Source organism: Carettochelys insculpta, chromosome 13 (genome assembly GCF_033958435.1).
Source record: "Carettochelys insculpta isolate YL-2023 chromosome 13, ASM3395843v1, whole genome shotgun sequence".
Classification (NCBI taxonomy): Eukaryota; Metazoa; Chordata; order Testudines; family Carettochelyidae; genus Carettochelys; species Carettochelys insculpta.
In genome coordinates, this window is record NC_134149.1 from 19,418,282 (window position 1) to 19,434,818 (window position 16,537).

The 16,537-nt window shown below is 45.7% G+C and overlaps 1 protein-coding gene across 4 annotated transcripts in view; it reads right to left on the reverse strand.

Annotated features, from left to right (window-relative positions):
* Positions 1 to 16,537, reverse strand: part of CAPN6 (calpain 6) — an 87,671-nt gene continuing 71,134 nt past the window's right edge. For all 4 annotated transcript variants that reach the window (XM_075008162.1, XM_075008159.1, XM_075008160.1 and 1 more), the window contains exons 10-13: positions 16,205 to 16,407; positions 14,145 to 14,266; positions 5,362 to 5,498; positions 1 to 2,344 (exon numbers count right to left, since the gene is read on the reverse strand). In XM_075008162.1, coding sequence (XP_074864263.1) covers positions 2,162 to 2,344; positions 5,362 to 5,498; positions 14,145 to 14,266; positions 16,205 to 16,407 — 645 coding nt within the window. In that variant the 3' untranslated portion in view covers positions 1 to 2,161. The remainder of the gene's footprint in view (positions 2,345 to 5,361; positions 5,499 to 14,144; positions 14,267 to 16,204; positions 16,408 to 16,537) is intronic.

Here is a 16,537-nt window from a genome sequence, read left to right on the forward strand (position 1 = left end):
TAACAAAGGTACAAATGTTTATTTTACAGCAGATGAATGTATTTTCCAAGACACTGAAGCCCCATTTCTGCAAAATGCTCTTTTAGCATGATAACCAGCAGTGCAAGAGGTGAAAATTTCTTCCTGCAGGGGTAATCCCATCTCAGGTCTTGGCACAATGGTGGTATGTACAATTGATCACAGTGACCTTGTTTAAATGCCCACGTTTTCAAATTTAGCATGTGGGCATCCACAGCTCCCACTAGGGTTATTCATCATCTCTGAAAAATTAGGCCCCTACTAGTACAGGACTTCTTCAACAGCCACTGAAGTTAGTGGGTCTCTTTCTATTGTCGTCAGTGGGCTTGGAGTCAGGCCTTAAATGAACAGACAGGCTGAAGGAAGCTGCTGCTGATCAGCGACCTTTGATTTCGTCAGGTGACAGTCACCATCCAGAGCATCAGTACTGGAGAGCCCAGCTCTACTGGCAGGCCTTTGTACCAGCATGTTCCTTCAGAGTCAGGAGAAAAGTAAGAGGTGACAAGTTAGCAGAACACATATGTAATGGTACTGGAAGCCCGGGTAGGAAGCACTAGTATTTATAAATACAAGAACAAGAAGGGTGAAGATAGGGAAGCAAAGTCAAAAACGAGAAAGGGAAAACACCTTAACACAATGCGTAGTTAGCTTGAGGTGCTCACTGCCACAGCATATAACTAAACAACCAGCTCTAGTTTCAAACTCTTTCCCGTAAATAAGACCAGCAAGTGGTGCTACTACAGGAAGATAAAGTTACAAGGTCATTCCCTTCTCATGCTTCACAGAATGAGCCATTCTCCAGCTGGGATGAGAGAGAAACTTCCAGTGCTGTAGGAGGAAATCCCAGGGGAAAGTGTGTGTGGGGGAACGAACCAGGAAGTCATACAAAATGCTTGCTAGGTTCACTTTTGGCTTAGAACATGTAGGGAGAATGTGATCAGACCTGGCCTGCAGCTGATGTCAATCAATGCATGGAGATTAAAGCCAGTGGTGCTATGCTGACCTATCGCAGCTGTGGATCTGGCCCCTCTGTCCAAGGAGCTGTCAGCTTGAGATCACCATACTGAGGAGGCAGTGCAGACCATTTGGAATATTTGTACAAGTTTTGAATGGGATTCAGCCAAAAGGCATGGCCTATTAATATACATGGGTATCTCATGGCTGCCCCTCTTCCATGGCCCAGCTGGGATAGAGAGGACACAGACAGATTCACAGCAAGAATGCGTGTGCACTCAGATGCCAATGAGTGGCAAGACAGCTTTGAAGCACCCATGCCTGGAAGCTGGTGGAACTGAACGCTGTAACTGCTCCAGCGCACTGAATCCTGAAAGGGCACTGTTACCTTCGACAAGCCAAAGGAGTCAGGATCTATTCCAGCAGCCCTTCTGCAGGCAGAACTCCCACTGGCTCCAGAGCCTGAGTAAGGACTGCAGATTTGAACAATGCCATTCTTCTTCCACCCAGTTCCCATGCCTAGGTGTTTTGAATGACAGCACTGACTGCCCTAGCAATGACAGGGCAGTGGAGGCATAGCAATGTATGATTAGTAGTAATAATAGTGCTGTTAATACAGGTTATTGTCAGATTAATTGAGAAGCCCTCGTGAGCAACTGTAACTCAGACGAATCCCTCCCAAACAATTATGGGCTCGGAAATACTTCAATGGGTGGAGGTGAATTTAGTCACGGGTCCCCCAAACTTCACTCCAGTCTGTGCCCCACGGATATTGGCACCTGGCCTGCAGGGCTCCACTCCCATTGCCCGGAAACAGACCACAACAACCCCCCTGCACTAGAAACCTCCAGCAATAGTTGGCTCCACTGCAAGGTTTCACACTTCCGTCTACCACTATGTCACCAGCAGCTGGCTCGTGGGGGGGTTGGGGGTGGTGGTTTTGCAGTGAACATTGTCACTGAATTTTCAATTGACCCATCTGCTGCCACAGTTGCTGCATAATATATATTTTTCCCTTCAAGAAAAGTCACGCCTCCCTCCTTCTCCTTCCTCCCCCTGCTCCATGCTTAGCCAGAGAAAGAGAGAGCTTGCTGGAAACCTTTGCTCCCAAGTCGGTTGCACTGAAAGCACAGACAAGCGTTCTTGCTGCGAGGTGACAGCCTTGTCTGGGGCTGCGAGGCGCTGGTATTCACAGCTCCATGAGGTCGTCGCTGGAAACAACCTTGATGGTGATGTGACCTGGCACTTCGTCTGCTTCTCGGCTGCCTCTTCCCCGGAGCTGGAGCGTCTGTTGCTCTTTGGGGTCGCCGGGTAGAGCTGCCAGCAGCACTTCTCCAAGAAACTGGTCACATAAGACGTTGCTATTCCAGACCTACCAACACAATTGCAAGGGAACAGAAATAACTGCCGCCAAGCCAGCCCTTCTCTGTTGCACACCACTGAAAAGGGTCATTCCTGCTGGAGAAGGGTCACCATGTTCACACTCTGGCACAGGAGTGCGGGAGGGGAGCGTCTACAGCTGGCTAATTATGTAGTCTGAGGACCGTTCTTGGTTTGCATATTAATTCACATACACTGGTAGAATAAAGAGCTGAACCTGCCCCGCCCCCAACACTGAATTTGGCTTGCCCTCGTATCTAACATAGGCAAGGAACAGCAATGGGCTGTTTGGGGTCATGACCAAGAAAACCCTACATCTAATTAACTTGTTTCCTCTTCCCTACATCCCATGCCTGGCCCTAGGCTACCCATGGCCCCAGGGACTGTCCCTTGTAAAGCCAAGCCCAGCCCACCTCCACCACAGGCTGCAGAGCTTTGTTCCCTCTAATTTTTAACATCTATGTGCAGAATAAAGTTTGTTATGTGCACCAAGGCATGTGAGAATGTGCACCACCAATAGACACACGTGCTGCCTGCTGTGGGCACTCTGCTCATCAGCTGGGTAGCACATGTCTCTCTCCTGGCTGGCCACCCAAGTGCTCAGATGACAGGGAACACTGGTAGGGAGGGGGCCTTGGGCACCTCTACAGCAACTCCACCACCACCATATGGGGGGATCCTCCACTGCCAATTTAAGGTTGGTTTGTGCTGCCGCAGTGGAACATGGAAAGCCTCAGAGGCCCATGCATCAGGTTCTGCTGAAACACTGTCATTGTATAGTAGTCAGCTTTTCTCTATTTTTTTTGTGCTGAGACTTAAGGAGGTGACGAGGGCTGTGTTAGACTGATCTCCAGAGGGCTTGTAATTCTGTACGGGTAGGTCTACACAGCACAGTCATTCCAAAATAACAGACGCTATTTCGAAATAACTAACCTAGCGATGCAACGGCTACACGATGCAGAGGCTATTTTGAAATAGATTCAAAATAAGAGGCATCTTATTTCAAAATTGCATGAGGCATAGCACCTATCTTGGAATAACTATTTGAAAATAGGAGCTGTTTGGACAGGGAATAGAGCTTATTTTGAAATAAGCCATAGTTTGGCCAATGGCTCTGTTTCAAAATAGGTATACAGATGATGTATTTAGAAATAGCGAAGTGCATTTTAGGGTGTAGCACTGTTATTTCAAAATAAGCTATTTTGGAAGAGGGTCTTCCGGAATAGCTTATTTCAGAATAAGGCTGCTGTGTAGACATGCATTTAGTGATGCATCCCCAGGACAAATCCAGTCCTTCCAGAATGGGCAACAGACCCTTTCCTTCAGCTGTGTTATTAGGTGACATTCAGATCCTAACTATACTCTGAGGGCTGTGTGATGCCTGTTTTCTCAACCTCCCATCTCTCCTACTGGATGGAGCAGATTCCTTTCAGCTGAGAGGAGAATGGTGCCAGAGGAATTCTGGGTACAGTGCAGTGACCTGTCAGAAAGGGTCACTGCCTGGATGGCAGTGAATTGTTCTTAAAATCCCGTGGAAGCACGGACCCCAAGCAAGGAGGAGAAAAAGACTTTAAGTTTTCTTACATTCTTAAGATACTAGGTACCTACTGATTGCAACAGGTTTCTATGTGGGCACGGTCCCATAACTGCACAGGTCTAGCTAAATCTGACTTCTCTTACGAAATGACTGGATGATTTACATAGCCCTCTGCTGAGGCTGCGGCTAGCCTGGGGCGGAAGCGGCTGTACAGCCCACCTGCCAGCTTCTCTTCGGGGCAGTGGGGGGCTCTACGGCCCAGTCAGTGGCTTCTTCCCAGGGCTGGGGTGCTTGCTGCCCCACCACCCCATGGTCACTCATGAATATAACTGTCCCTCTGTTTACTTACTCCCTGTTGTCACTTATGAGTAGAACTCCCCCTCCTATCACACCCATCCCTTTCTGTTTGATGTAAACCATTCACATTCCTGGCACATCCCATTGTCCTGACACAACCAAACCCTTACCATGATTTAAGTTATGATAAGAGGAACTACTAACCAAATGTGGTGGTCCTTGCTCTTACCTTTTAGGAGGATTACTTGAACAGACTCACAGATGGCTGGACGGACACATAGACAGACACACACAATCTCAAAAACAAACAGTATAGGTTGAACCTCTCTAATCCAGACCGCTCCCTCATCCAGCTAACTCCGTAATCCACCATGATTTCAGTTAGCTGCACAACTACTTATGGCCAAGTTTCCCACAGTCCCATAAAGTTTGTTTATGCCACCAGTGTTCTGTACTGTTATTTAGTTGTAATTTACTCCTAAATGTCTTCTAAGAGCCCAGTAAGCAGTGACAGTGGTGGTAATATACTAAAAAATATTGACCTCCCATCATCCAGCAAGTTCCCGCATCCAGTGCTAGTCAGGTCCTGAGAGTGCTGGATGAGAGAGGTTCAACCTGTTGCTGTGTGGTTCAGCTGATACAGTCTGAGAGTCAAAAGATTTTTTTTCTTGGGTTCTAGTCTTGGCTCTGCCATTAATTCAATGAGTGACTTTGGGCAAATCCACTCAGTTTTCTAGGCCACTCTTTCCTCAGCTACAAAAACAGGGGTGAAGGTGTTTAACCAGCTTTGTAAAATGCTTTGCTGCTTACAAATGAAGAGTGCTACGTCAGGCCCAGTTATTATTAATGGTGCCTATTTCAGGAGGTGGATATAAGAGAATCAATATAAATTGCTCTAGCCATTGGGCCATTATGGAGAAGTGGTAATTCCCCCATTCTTCTGCACCAGCTGCCCCCGTTCTGGTTATTGATCTTGTGAAGGAGCAGTTAATACTTGTCAGGCTTTTAACTCACCAGTGTCAGGTTTGTTTAAAACCCACCACTGCTTTGCTTTGCTGCATAAGCTACGCAGGGATGCTGTGGACGGACCTTTCTGTTTCACCACCTGTAGCTTTCTGCTGGTTGCCTTTAGGAGCACAGACCTTGCTGCAAAGCACTGGAATTCCCTTCCTTACCTGGACAATGATGGGACACTCCATGTTCTTTCTGTAGAAAACTGCTTGTGTGTCAAAAATGGGCTGGACAGTGTCTTGCTGGACAGCAGAGTGAACTTTTTGATTCTCACACTTGATAATCAGGTAGGGATCTGCTCCTGAAAGAGTCAGCAGAGACTTTATTAGCCCCACGGTACTAGCTGAGAAACTGATTCCGAGTCAGAAAAACTGGCGGGAGTCAGAGGAACAAGTGGAGGCATCACCGACGGGGATGGGAACAGGTGGCTTGGCTTGGCGGGTGAGAGTGCAAAGGGTTTGCAGATTCCTGATCCTGGCCTAGGTTGTCCAGTTGCCCTGTGATGTTCTGAGAGGGATGGATCTTTCCAGCTCTTGGCCATGGTATCCTTTGAAAAAACAGGGATGTCTGGAAGAGGCAACTGCTGAGCAATTGGAAATTGCTTACTCCAGCTCTGTAAATAGCACTCGTGCATGTCGTACAACAGAGGGTACGTCTTCACTATGCAGAAGATTGGCCCAGTCAGGATCGATCTTCTTGATTTTGTATGCAGAGTGGGAATGCACAAAACTGAACTACCTGGGCTCCAATGGGAGCTCAGAAATTGTGCTGCACTGCCCCCACCCCAGTAAAATCTTCCCACTCCCATCGGCTGCTTTCCCCAATAGGAGCGGAGAGATTTTGCTGTGGGCAGGGACAGCATGTGAAACCAGCAATGGGAGCTGAGAGATTTTACTGGGGGTGGAGGCAGGACCCGAAGCACCCTCGCCCCCACCCCACCCCGGTGGCTGTAGGCTGTGAGCTGGATTACAAGTCTTGGTCGGCCACATCCGGCCTGCAGACCATATCATGCCCACTCCTGTTCCAAGCCATCTTGAGCTTTACTGCTTGGCTAAGTGGGAACCCAGCCTTTATGTACTACTGCACTTTTTAAAACAACAGCAGGTATTTTTGTCCCTAGTAAGAATACTGTGGCTATAACTTTATACCCATATGTTCACCATCATCACCCTCCTGCCAGTGCTGCCCCCTCCCGTTTAAGGCAGAAGACAAAGAGGGGAAGTGATAGAGATCTGGGGTCCTTCAAAACTGAGCAATACACAATAAATACACAAAGTGGAGAAAAGATGTGAAACAAGCCCAGCTTCCACTGTGACAGCCACACTGGGCTGATGAGTATTTTAAAGCCCACAACCAAGAGGCCCATCTCAAGAGATGGCCTGCACTTAAAAGGCAGAACAGATGCTTTGATGGACAAGATGACAAAAAGGATTCCAAAGGCTCGAGCAATGAGTCTTGTCCAGCACACAAAGAAAGGCACTATTAAATATCCCTGTGCATTCTCTGTTCACCAGGGTCTTGCCTATCGTCAGCTAGCACCTGTGACCCCATTTCAGGAAAGAAAACCTGCCTGGGTCTTACCTTGGAATGTCCAGGAAAAGTCCCTCTCCCTTTGCCTTTTGCCAGAGATCAGAAGATTTCTCATCCCACTTGGGGATGAACTAGTTGTAATGGTCCTAACACTCCAATCACCATGAGGAATCATAGGGAAGCTCTCAGCAAATTAAAAGTAAGCTGCATAAAATCCAGGCTAATTGGAGGTCAGGGGAACAGCCTGGAAAGATGGAGCATGGCCTTCTGGTTAGAGATGCATTTAAAGAAAAGAGCATAGATGTGCCCTTCGTAAAGGTCAGTGGTGTTTCCAGAACTCCGGCTGTGTGATCTCTTTTAACAATACCACCTAGCTGGGATGTAGGGTTCATCATCAGTACACCTCAAAGCATTGCATCACGACGGTCATCATCATTAACTCCACTTTAATTAAGTGGGGGGTGAGGAAGGAGCTCATGCATTTCAGACTGGATAGAACCCAGGTATCCTGAGGCCTAGCACAGGCTTTGACCCACTAGGCCATACTGCCTCCAGCTTTCTTTCCCTGCTTTCTCCCCATACTATGGTCTGCTTGACAAACTCTCTCTGTCTTACTACTAGTTTACACAGCAGACTCTCTTTAAAGTCAAATGTGAGGGCAGTTGACACCTCTCTGACCAGTACGTGAAAAACATGAGAGGATAAAATTAGAGATGGTCAAGAGATGCTGATTCCCACCAAAGGCAATGAGAGACCACACTCAACACCCCTCAACGCCATTTTCATGTAGGTCCTGAAACAAAAAGGCTATGTCTCCACTATGGCTGCGTCTACTCTTCTGACTCCAAAATACACATGCAGATGCACAGCCCGTGGGGATCATCTGGAAGGAAATTCTCTTTCCGGAAGCTCCCTCTTCCTCAAAATTTTGTCTCTCATTGCCTTTGATGGGAATCCACACCTCATTAGCATCTTCAGGACTGCTCATTACCTTGCCTCTTCCAGAAGAAGCGGCACTTGTAGACAGAGCATGCCACAGTCCTTTTGAAAGATCTCCACCATAGACGAAAAAGCAGATTGAAAAATCGATCGGCTTTGTCGATTCACAGCGGCCACACCCCAGCTGCTGTTTCAAAAAAACAGGCAAGGAAATGCTGCAGATTAAAAAATCCAGGGCCATGAAGGACTGCTCTTTTAAAAAAATAGCGGGCGGGGGGGTGTCACTGAGGGCACCTAAACACATTTTCTTCCAAAAGGATCTTTCGGAAAAAGATATTGTTCCTCATCCAGGAGTGAAAGAGGGTGGCTGGAAAAAGTGCTGCGTTTTTCCAATTTAATATTGAAAGAATGCATTTTGTGTGTAGACCCTCTGTAGGATTTTTTAAAAGAGTCCTGGCTTTTTCGAAAAAAACACGTTAGTATAGTTGTAGCCAAAATTAGATGCCTCATGTCAAACATCCTCTTTGCTATTAGGCCCACAGCTGAGCAAGTATCTTTCCACAGAAAAGTTTCGCTCTCAGGAAATGTAGATTTGTCAAATTGAAAAGTTTCATGGGAATTTGTCAGCACTGTCGACAATGAAGCGTCCAAACAAATCATTTAAATACTCATTTTGTTTTAATGCTTTCAAAGCACTTTCAAAACACTATCGCTTTAGACACCCCCGTTCCAATTATTTTGTTTCTAGTTTTACCTTGAATCTATAATATTTATGTAACAATTGCACTGGACCTTCATTACTAGATATCTTATTTTAACTGACGTCCATTTGTACAGTGATAGCTCTCTGCTCACAAAGAGATTGCTTGGGGTCTTTTGACAAAGAGCCAGGTGTAAAAAATGTAATTCCTTGTAACCACTACATTTAAAGTGATTATAGATCCTTAATAGATCTGGTATCACATGCACATATTACTTCTCTCATATGTACCTTCTTGGTCACAAGGACAAACACCAGATTCTCAAACAAAGAAACAAGAGAAAAGCTAAGAAGGAGCAAGTACCAATAATATTTAAGAAAAAGGAAGAAACTTGCCCATATTCTGTATGAGGACATAACCTGGCTATCCACAGAATAAGACTGTTGCCCTGACAACACACCGAATTTACAGATTACTGCAGCAGGTACCAATATATTGGGTTTTGGCAGAAAATTCTGTGTCCCTGAGTGTGTTGATTTAGCCTTTGGGGCACACGGTTGCAGTCTGTTACAAGTGACAGGTGACCCCACCCATAGTCAATGATACTGTGAAAACTGTGCTTAATAAAATGGAGTCTTTTCACAAAATGGTTTCAAGCACTGTGGCTTTTGGAGACCAACACTGCAAAATGATAGAGCAGACACTTAATAGCAATCAGGAGAAAAAGAGGCACAGAGAAGAGACAGAATGAAGTACACAGAATTCTAATAGTTAACAGGCACATCTGTTTTTCAGCAGAGAACTGTTAACCCAGGTGATTTAAAGCAATCAATCAATCAATCAATCGAGATACAAAACCCAACATTTTCAATACATGAAACAAATCTGTTCAGAAGTTCCAAAGATACAGAAAGAAGGGGGAGGAACAAAAGAGATGACAAGTGTCAAGGCAGGATAAATTCATGGCTGGAAGGCTGAATTCTGAGACTGTAAGTAAAAAAGATATACTCTTCAGAAGGAACATGGCTCAAAAGCGACATGATGCCATAAAGATCTGAGAAAAGGCTAAGACATTTTCTAAATGTTTGTCAAGGGCCTGGTTTGCCATTGTCCACTTATTTGTAGATCCACACCTATACAAAGCAAGGGGTAAGAGCTACACAATCAGAATGGTGGCATTTCATATCCGCATCATACAAGGTGTACAGGCTGCAGAAATCAGCAACTAACAGGTGTCAGATGTAAAGCATCAGGTCTATGAGTCTGACTGTTCAGTCCCCAAGGTCACACCTGCACAGTCGCTCTACCACAATCCACTGGCTGTGATATATCACCATAGTGGGCACATGGCAATATAAGGAAAGGATAACACAGGGACAAACACAAAGCCAAGATCATGAATGAAAGCCAGCAGCTAATAAGAATGTAGCCCCAAGAAAAGGGGTGAACTAGCTGAAAGTTTTACTGAGCCCAACTGAGATCTGACTAGCATTCCCCTGATGGTGCAGGCAGGCCATTGCTTTCGGGATAACTGACTTAAGACAAGAACATTCACAATAAGTTGCTATTGCACAAGGCAAAAGCTTTCCAGATTATATGGAAAAAGCATTCTGCACTTCAGATCTTCAGCCCTTCGTCTGTACTCCATCCTTATTCAGCCAAACCCCCATTGGCTCAATATAAACTGACCAAATACATGGCCTGTGTTATTAAATAATTGCAATATCCTGGAGCTGACTGTTACTTGGCTAGTCACAGAAAGGTAGCCGTGTTAGCCTGTAACTTCACAAACAAAAAAGCAGCCCTGTAGCACTTTCAAGACTAACAAAATGATTTATTAGGTGAGGAGCTTTCGTGGGACAGACCTATTTCCTCAGATCAGAATTTTCCAGATCTGATGAAGTGGGTCTGGCCCACAAAATTATTTTGTTAGTCTTTAAAGTGCTACAGGACTGCTTTTTTGTTTTGTCAAATTACTTTGATAGCAAGCCCTTTGCTGCATAGACCATTGTTTTGTTCTCTGCTTGTACAGCACCTAGCACTGGGAGGCCCTGATTTATAAGTGGGAAGGCTAGGCAAAATAAACAGCAGAATACTTCTCGGGATATTAGGAATTGGGCAGGCGCACCAAGATTTGAAACTGGCACTCAAAACTCTTTCCTCTTCCCCCTCAGGGGATATTTGCAAGGTCTTATCTGCACCCTCACTTTTACCTGCTTATCAAAAGGCCACAAGTGACAAGTATTAAAATACCATTTTAGAAAGAGAGGAAGCCGTGAAACCACAGTGAAAGAATTACACGTGGGAATCCAACATGAAGCTTCAGTGGCAACATTTAAAAAATTTAGAGGCAGGGGAGTCAACAGCCTTGCCAGGCCCCTGGCCGAGGCAAGGGGATGGGAGGATCAGCCCTGTGCTCCTGGAAAGGGCCAGGCCTCAGGCAGAAGGGGCTCTGCCGGGGGCAGACGGCCCTCAGCACTGCCTGTACCCCAGAGCGCCCAACTCCAGCCCTCAGTGCTGCCTGCAGTGTGGCACTGGGGTGCTGCAGCAGTGATTTACAGGCCTGGGGACCCAGGGTTGCGAATTGAATCCTTGAGGGGACCTTTCCAGGGTCTGGGACAGGTTAGATTAAAAAAAACGTGTCAGGGTGGTGATAGGTCCTGCTGTTAGTGCAGATGTCTGGACTCAATGACCTCTCGAGGTCCCTTCCGGCTCTAAGAGATATGTATATCACTGCTGCAGTAGCAGAAGCCCTGGGTCCTTTCGAATCACTGGGCCCCAGAGAAGTTGCCCCCTTTGCACTCTCCTATCAGCAGGCCTGCTTGGAGGGCTGTCTGGTCTTAGAGATGAGCTGTGTTGGAAAGACCAAGACAGACAGAGCTGGGATGATCTTCAACTGGACTTGGAATGAAGAGAGGAAAAGCAAAGCAAACATCCCTTCTTTGTCCCCTTGCAAATCTGCCACCATCGCTGGCTCGACAGTAATTGGCGAAATCTCAGAATGTGTTCGCTCACAAGTGGATAACTTCCAAGAGAAGCAGAAAATATGCAAATATGTGCCTGGTATTTGAGCAAACAAACTCATTGCTTAACCTTATCCCCATCAAACAATCAATTATTTGGACAGGGCGGATCAAGTATAACAGCAGCAAGCGGAGCCTTCGGAGCAAGTATTTGAAAAACAAGTAAATGAAACAACATTCCCAGGGCAGGAAGTAACATTGTCACAACAGCCAGAACAAGAGCCATGCTCAGGCATGTGTTTGCTATGGCTGAGCTCTGCTCAGCTCCAATCTTTGAGTAGTTTGCACAGACATATGTATGGCTTTTCTCAGATATTACAGACAGGCTTTAAGAGGGGAATTGTGTATCCAAATTCTAGATTCAAAGCTGCTCCAATCAGACATTCCAGTTCAGGCCTTTCTGCACAGGACTTTACTGTGTGGTTATCAGTCCCTTACATGTAAAGCAACTATATCTCCCTGTCCCAAATACAGGACAACGAGATATGGGGGGAACAGGCGGCTCTTCCCAGCTCCACCAACCCCTGGGGAGCCAGGAAGGAGGCAGCAGCTGCTGGCCCTTCCCGAGCCCTGGGGAAGTGGCAGCTCTTAGCACTCCTGGGAGCCTCGGAGAAGCAGCAGGAACATGGAAGCCACCCATGCTCTCCCCGCTACCCTGAGGCTAGGGAAGTGACCTATGTGCTCTCCCGCCAGCAGCTCAGCTGGCAGAAAAGGTCAGCGGAAGGAGGGCCCAAATATGGAACAATTTGTCCCTTTTAAAAAATAAGTTGGGACGCCTTTTTGGTGTCTCATATCCGGGAGCGTCCCGCCAAATCCAGGACGGATGGTCACCCTACTTACATGACTGTTTACCCCACATCCTGATTTACTGATACCTTTGTGCTAACATTACAGCACAGACTGAGTTAGCAACTCAGTGAACTGGAAGATCCTACAGGGTCCGGCCTGTGTCCCGGAGGCTCAAAAAGAAACCCAACCATATTCATTACCACCAAGTCTTGAATCTTCTCTACCACAAGGGACAGGAGAGATGCCTCACCCAGAATCGATCCTGGCAGTTGGTGATTTTACACCCAAAACAGATAGTGAGGATGGCGGACAAGGGAAGCTAAGGGCAAGGAAGAAGGAAGTTGGCTTTAGAAGTAGGAACTCTGCAAATCAGAGAAGACGGGGCAAATGAGGAGCTCCCATCCCAACTCAGAAAACACTCACATTTACATAAACAAACCATGATGGGATCCAAGCAAATTGAGAGGCTCATCTTGTAAGTCAAGGGCTACAACTAGACACTCTAAATTGAACCCGGAAGATCGACCTCCAGAACACTGATTTGTGGTAAGTGTGAACAAGCCCTGACTTGTTTTTTGTTCCAAGTTCACCCAGCCTGTCTTGTTCCCTCTCTTTCTTCCTCTTAACCAGCTGCTCTCTGCCAGTTGTCAATGGCCACTTCTACCCCTTTGGTCACTGGAAGGGATATTAATTTAACCACAGGAGACAGAGAGAAGATGTGAAAAACTTGGGGCGCAAAAGACAGTGATGAGGCAAGTCTGTTAATTAGCTGTCAGTAACAGGCACCAGAGGGTTTCTGGCTTCTCAGCCCCAAGACAGCTTTTCTCCTTGACAAACACTAACATGTAACTGGTGCTGTACAAGTCACTTAACCTCTCTGCTCTATTTGCTAAGCTCCAAACAGTTGCAACAGAACAGTAATTACCTCACAGTGATTAAGCTGTAATTGGCTAGATAAATTCTGGAATATTGTATAGAGTTCTAGTGTCCGCATTTTAAAGTGGGTATTACAAAAATTGGGGAGGGCACTGAAAAGAACCGAAAGAAATTATTTGAGGGCTGGAGAAAGTTTGTTTCAGTGGGAGACTTAATCCAATTCATCTAGCCAAAGGAGATTGAGAGGTGACTTGATTACCCACAAGGGGAGAAAATACTGGGTGCTAAAGTGCTCTTTAATCTAGCAGGGAAAGGTGTAACAAGAACCAGTGGTTGGAAGCTGAAGGCAGACAAATGCATATTGGAAATGATTCAGATATTTTTAACAGTGAGGGGGAGTAATCACTGGAACAAGCTACTGAGGAAATAGTGGAGCCTTCTCTTCAAATCTAGACTGCATGCCCTTCTGGAATATATTCTTTAGCCAAATACAAATGATGCTCTAGTCATACAAGACATTGAACTCACTGAAGGGGAAAATGGGTGAAGTGTAAGGGCCTGTGACATACAGGAGGTCAAACTAAATGATCTAGTGGTCCCTCCTGGCTCTCTATGCTATAAATCTATTGAAACACAAAGTACATGTAAGTCCTCGGATGAAAGGTAGCTAGATGTACATAGCATGATGACCTCTTACAGGCCATTCCCACCAGCCGACTCATTGGTCATTTTCAATTTCAAAAAATAAGTAAAGCCCACAGAGCAAATGATTACTGTGAATTTCTGAATAATCCCCACTGCTTACTTATCAAAAGCAACTATCCTTTATGCACCACCTGAGCCAACAGGTTTAGCTCATAGTGCCTGTCTCTTGTGGCTGCCTCCTTAACCCCAGGTCTCCTTTTGAAATGCCACTCTGATATCACAGTGTGCCATAAAAGATAGTCGTACCTCTCTGGACACAAACAGCTCAAGCTTAAGAGACACAAATCATTTTAACAAAGTGAAAAACTTGCATCCCAAATGAGCATGGGCTCAGAGGAAACAGCAAATAATTCCCACTCCTTTAAAGTCTCCCTTTGCACCTACCACCGGATCTGTCTTGTCTCTGTAGGCCTTCTGCAGAGTGAATTTTAATTTCGGTGACTATGCGAGGGTAACCACACAGAATGCTCCAGCACGTCTGTTCAGGCTTATCTAGCTTCAGCTCCCTGGAAGATCAAGATTAAGCCGTTAAAACAGATGATAAAGCATTGGTGATGAATGTCAAGCAACAAAATGGTGAACTTCAGTGGAATATTAATCTTTCTGGAACATCACGTTTGTAGTTCTTCACCTGTTTATTGCCAATGGTTTCTGTTCCAGGACTGTCATATAGTTAAGTAAATAAAAATGGCATAATCTGTGATATGACAGCTACACATGGGGAAAAAAATCTATAAGTTATAGATATTAATATAAACACAAAAACGTAATGGGACTAATTGCCTTTTGCATCAATTTTAACTTACATGTTTCCATCAGTTTCAATGAGCTTCTCCATATTTGGTGAGCTCAAGAGTGGTCAGGTGTAGAGGCTGGAGCAAGAATCTAGCCTACCAGCTACAGCTGAACCTATATGGGCAGCTCGAAGAGTGAAGCCAACTCACAGCCTAAGCAAAAGGGTTAACTGGAGTAGCAGTCAGAAAATGTAGTGGAAGATCAGAGCTGATGATCAGAAGCCAAAGCCTAAAGGGAATGGGTAACAGAACTTGTAGTCAGAGGGCAAAACCAAGGATCTGAGCTGGGAGTCAGAAATCAGGAAGAAGCTAGGGCTGGAGAAGGAGCAGTTGAAGTCTGGCGGGGAGCAAGACTAGAGACAGTAAAGGCAAGGACAGGACCAAGCATAGCTGTAGCCAAAGGATGTAGTGAACACCCACTGGAATACTGATGTACTCAGCTTAAATAGAAGCCAGCTGACTCATTCGGTAAGACAGCTTCTATTAGAGCCAGCTGCACTCATTAGGTTGCCCAGAGACTGGCTTGGCTGCAGGCTGGTCCCTTGACAGTTTTGCACTCATGTAAAGAAAAATAAGAACCAATAACCGAAAAGGTTCGCTGTGTAGCTGACATTAGGGAAGCATGTGTTTGGGAGATTGCACGGCTGAGGAGAGTGGTAATGGGGTCCAGACCCTTTCCATCTGTAGATCCCCAGGTTAAAATCCACCCCGACATTGCAATTTATAGATGTTATTGTCATCTGTGCAGTGGCTTGTGATAAGTGAGTTTGGTGCTCAAAAGAACCTCTCCACCAACAGTACAAACTGGCAGTCGCCCTGGAAATGTCACAGTAAAGAAGTCAAAGACTGAATGGGCTGTGGGGAGATTTAACTATCCTTTCATCCCTATGGGTGATCCCCTCCAGAGCAGGTCACTGTGGGGGGTGTTTGGACTGCTGCTGCCCACCATGAAGTCCCAGTCCCATGAGGTTTCTCAAATGAATATCTCATGAGATTGGTTTTGAAGGCTGACTTGTGTCAGGGACCTCAACTCCTATTTTGCAGGTGCAAATATTTGGTGCCATTGACATGTCCCACTGCCTGGTTGGTGAACTAGATTTCAAGAGAAGTAAATGGAATCAACTGCACTTGCAAATACCAGTATCCACAAAATTGCACCTGCAGAATGGGAGATGACTATAAAAGTTGGATCCATGTGCAAAAATTTCTCAAACTTGAGTGACTACAGTGGCAGACTGACAATGTCTTGGCATGTCCTGGACAGATCTTTTGGACTTAAGATAAACTGAAATAACTTAAATGTCGTTGAATTAAGTTTAATACCTTTGAGGTCCATTGTATTAAAATGAATGGCTGTGTCTACACTGAGCCCCAGTGCCAGCAGTTTGATATAAACAAACAGCCTTGAAAATGCAAAATGGCAGCTCGTTGGCTAATGTGCATATTCATGAGGTCAGTTTGCACATTAACAACAGAAATCATGCCATGTAGACTGTGGACATCTAGCTTTGAAACTCTGAGAAACCAACCTGCAACAGCAGAGACTCATGTGGAGTCACACAGTTGCCTTCCAGGACTCATTGGTATTTGGCAGGTTAATCTCTGGGGAAAGGGGAACTGGAGTTTACACTGTTGTAAAGAAGCAAATACCTCAGTTTTGATGGCACATCCGAAAAGAGTGTCAGGATAAATGCAGTGACAATGCCAGGACGGTAGGTGGTTGGGATAATGACATAGCGACCCTGGGCAAGGAGCTTCCTCAGAAACACAGTGCGTGTGTTGACGTACATGGAGGTTGCCACTCTTTCTTGTATTTGCAGCTTGTGTATCCGATAGTCTCTGTTAAGCTCCACCTACAGTCACACAGCAGAACAAGACCTGGCATGTTTAGTTCTCACTCACAGTCTCCCTGGGTGCGTTGTCTGATACTGGTTTCCAGAGAGGAGAAGTGAATGCATACAGTGGGACGTTCAGTCATGAAGG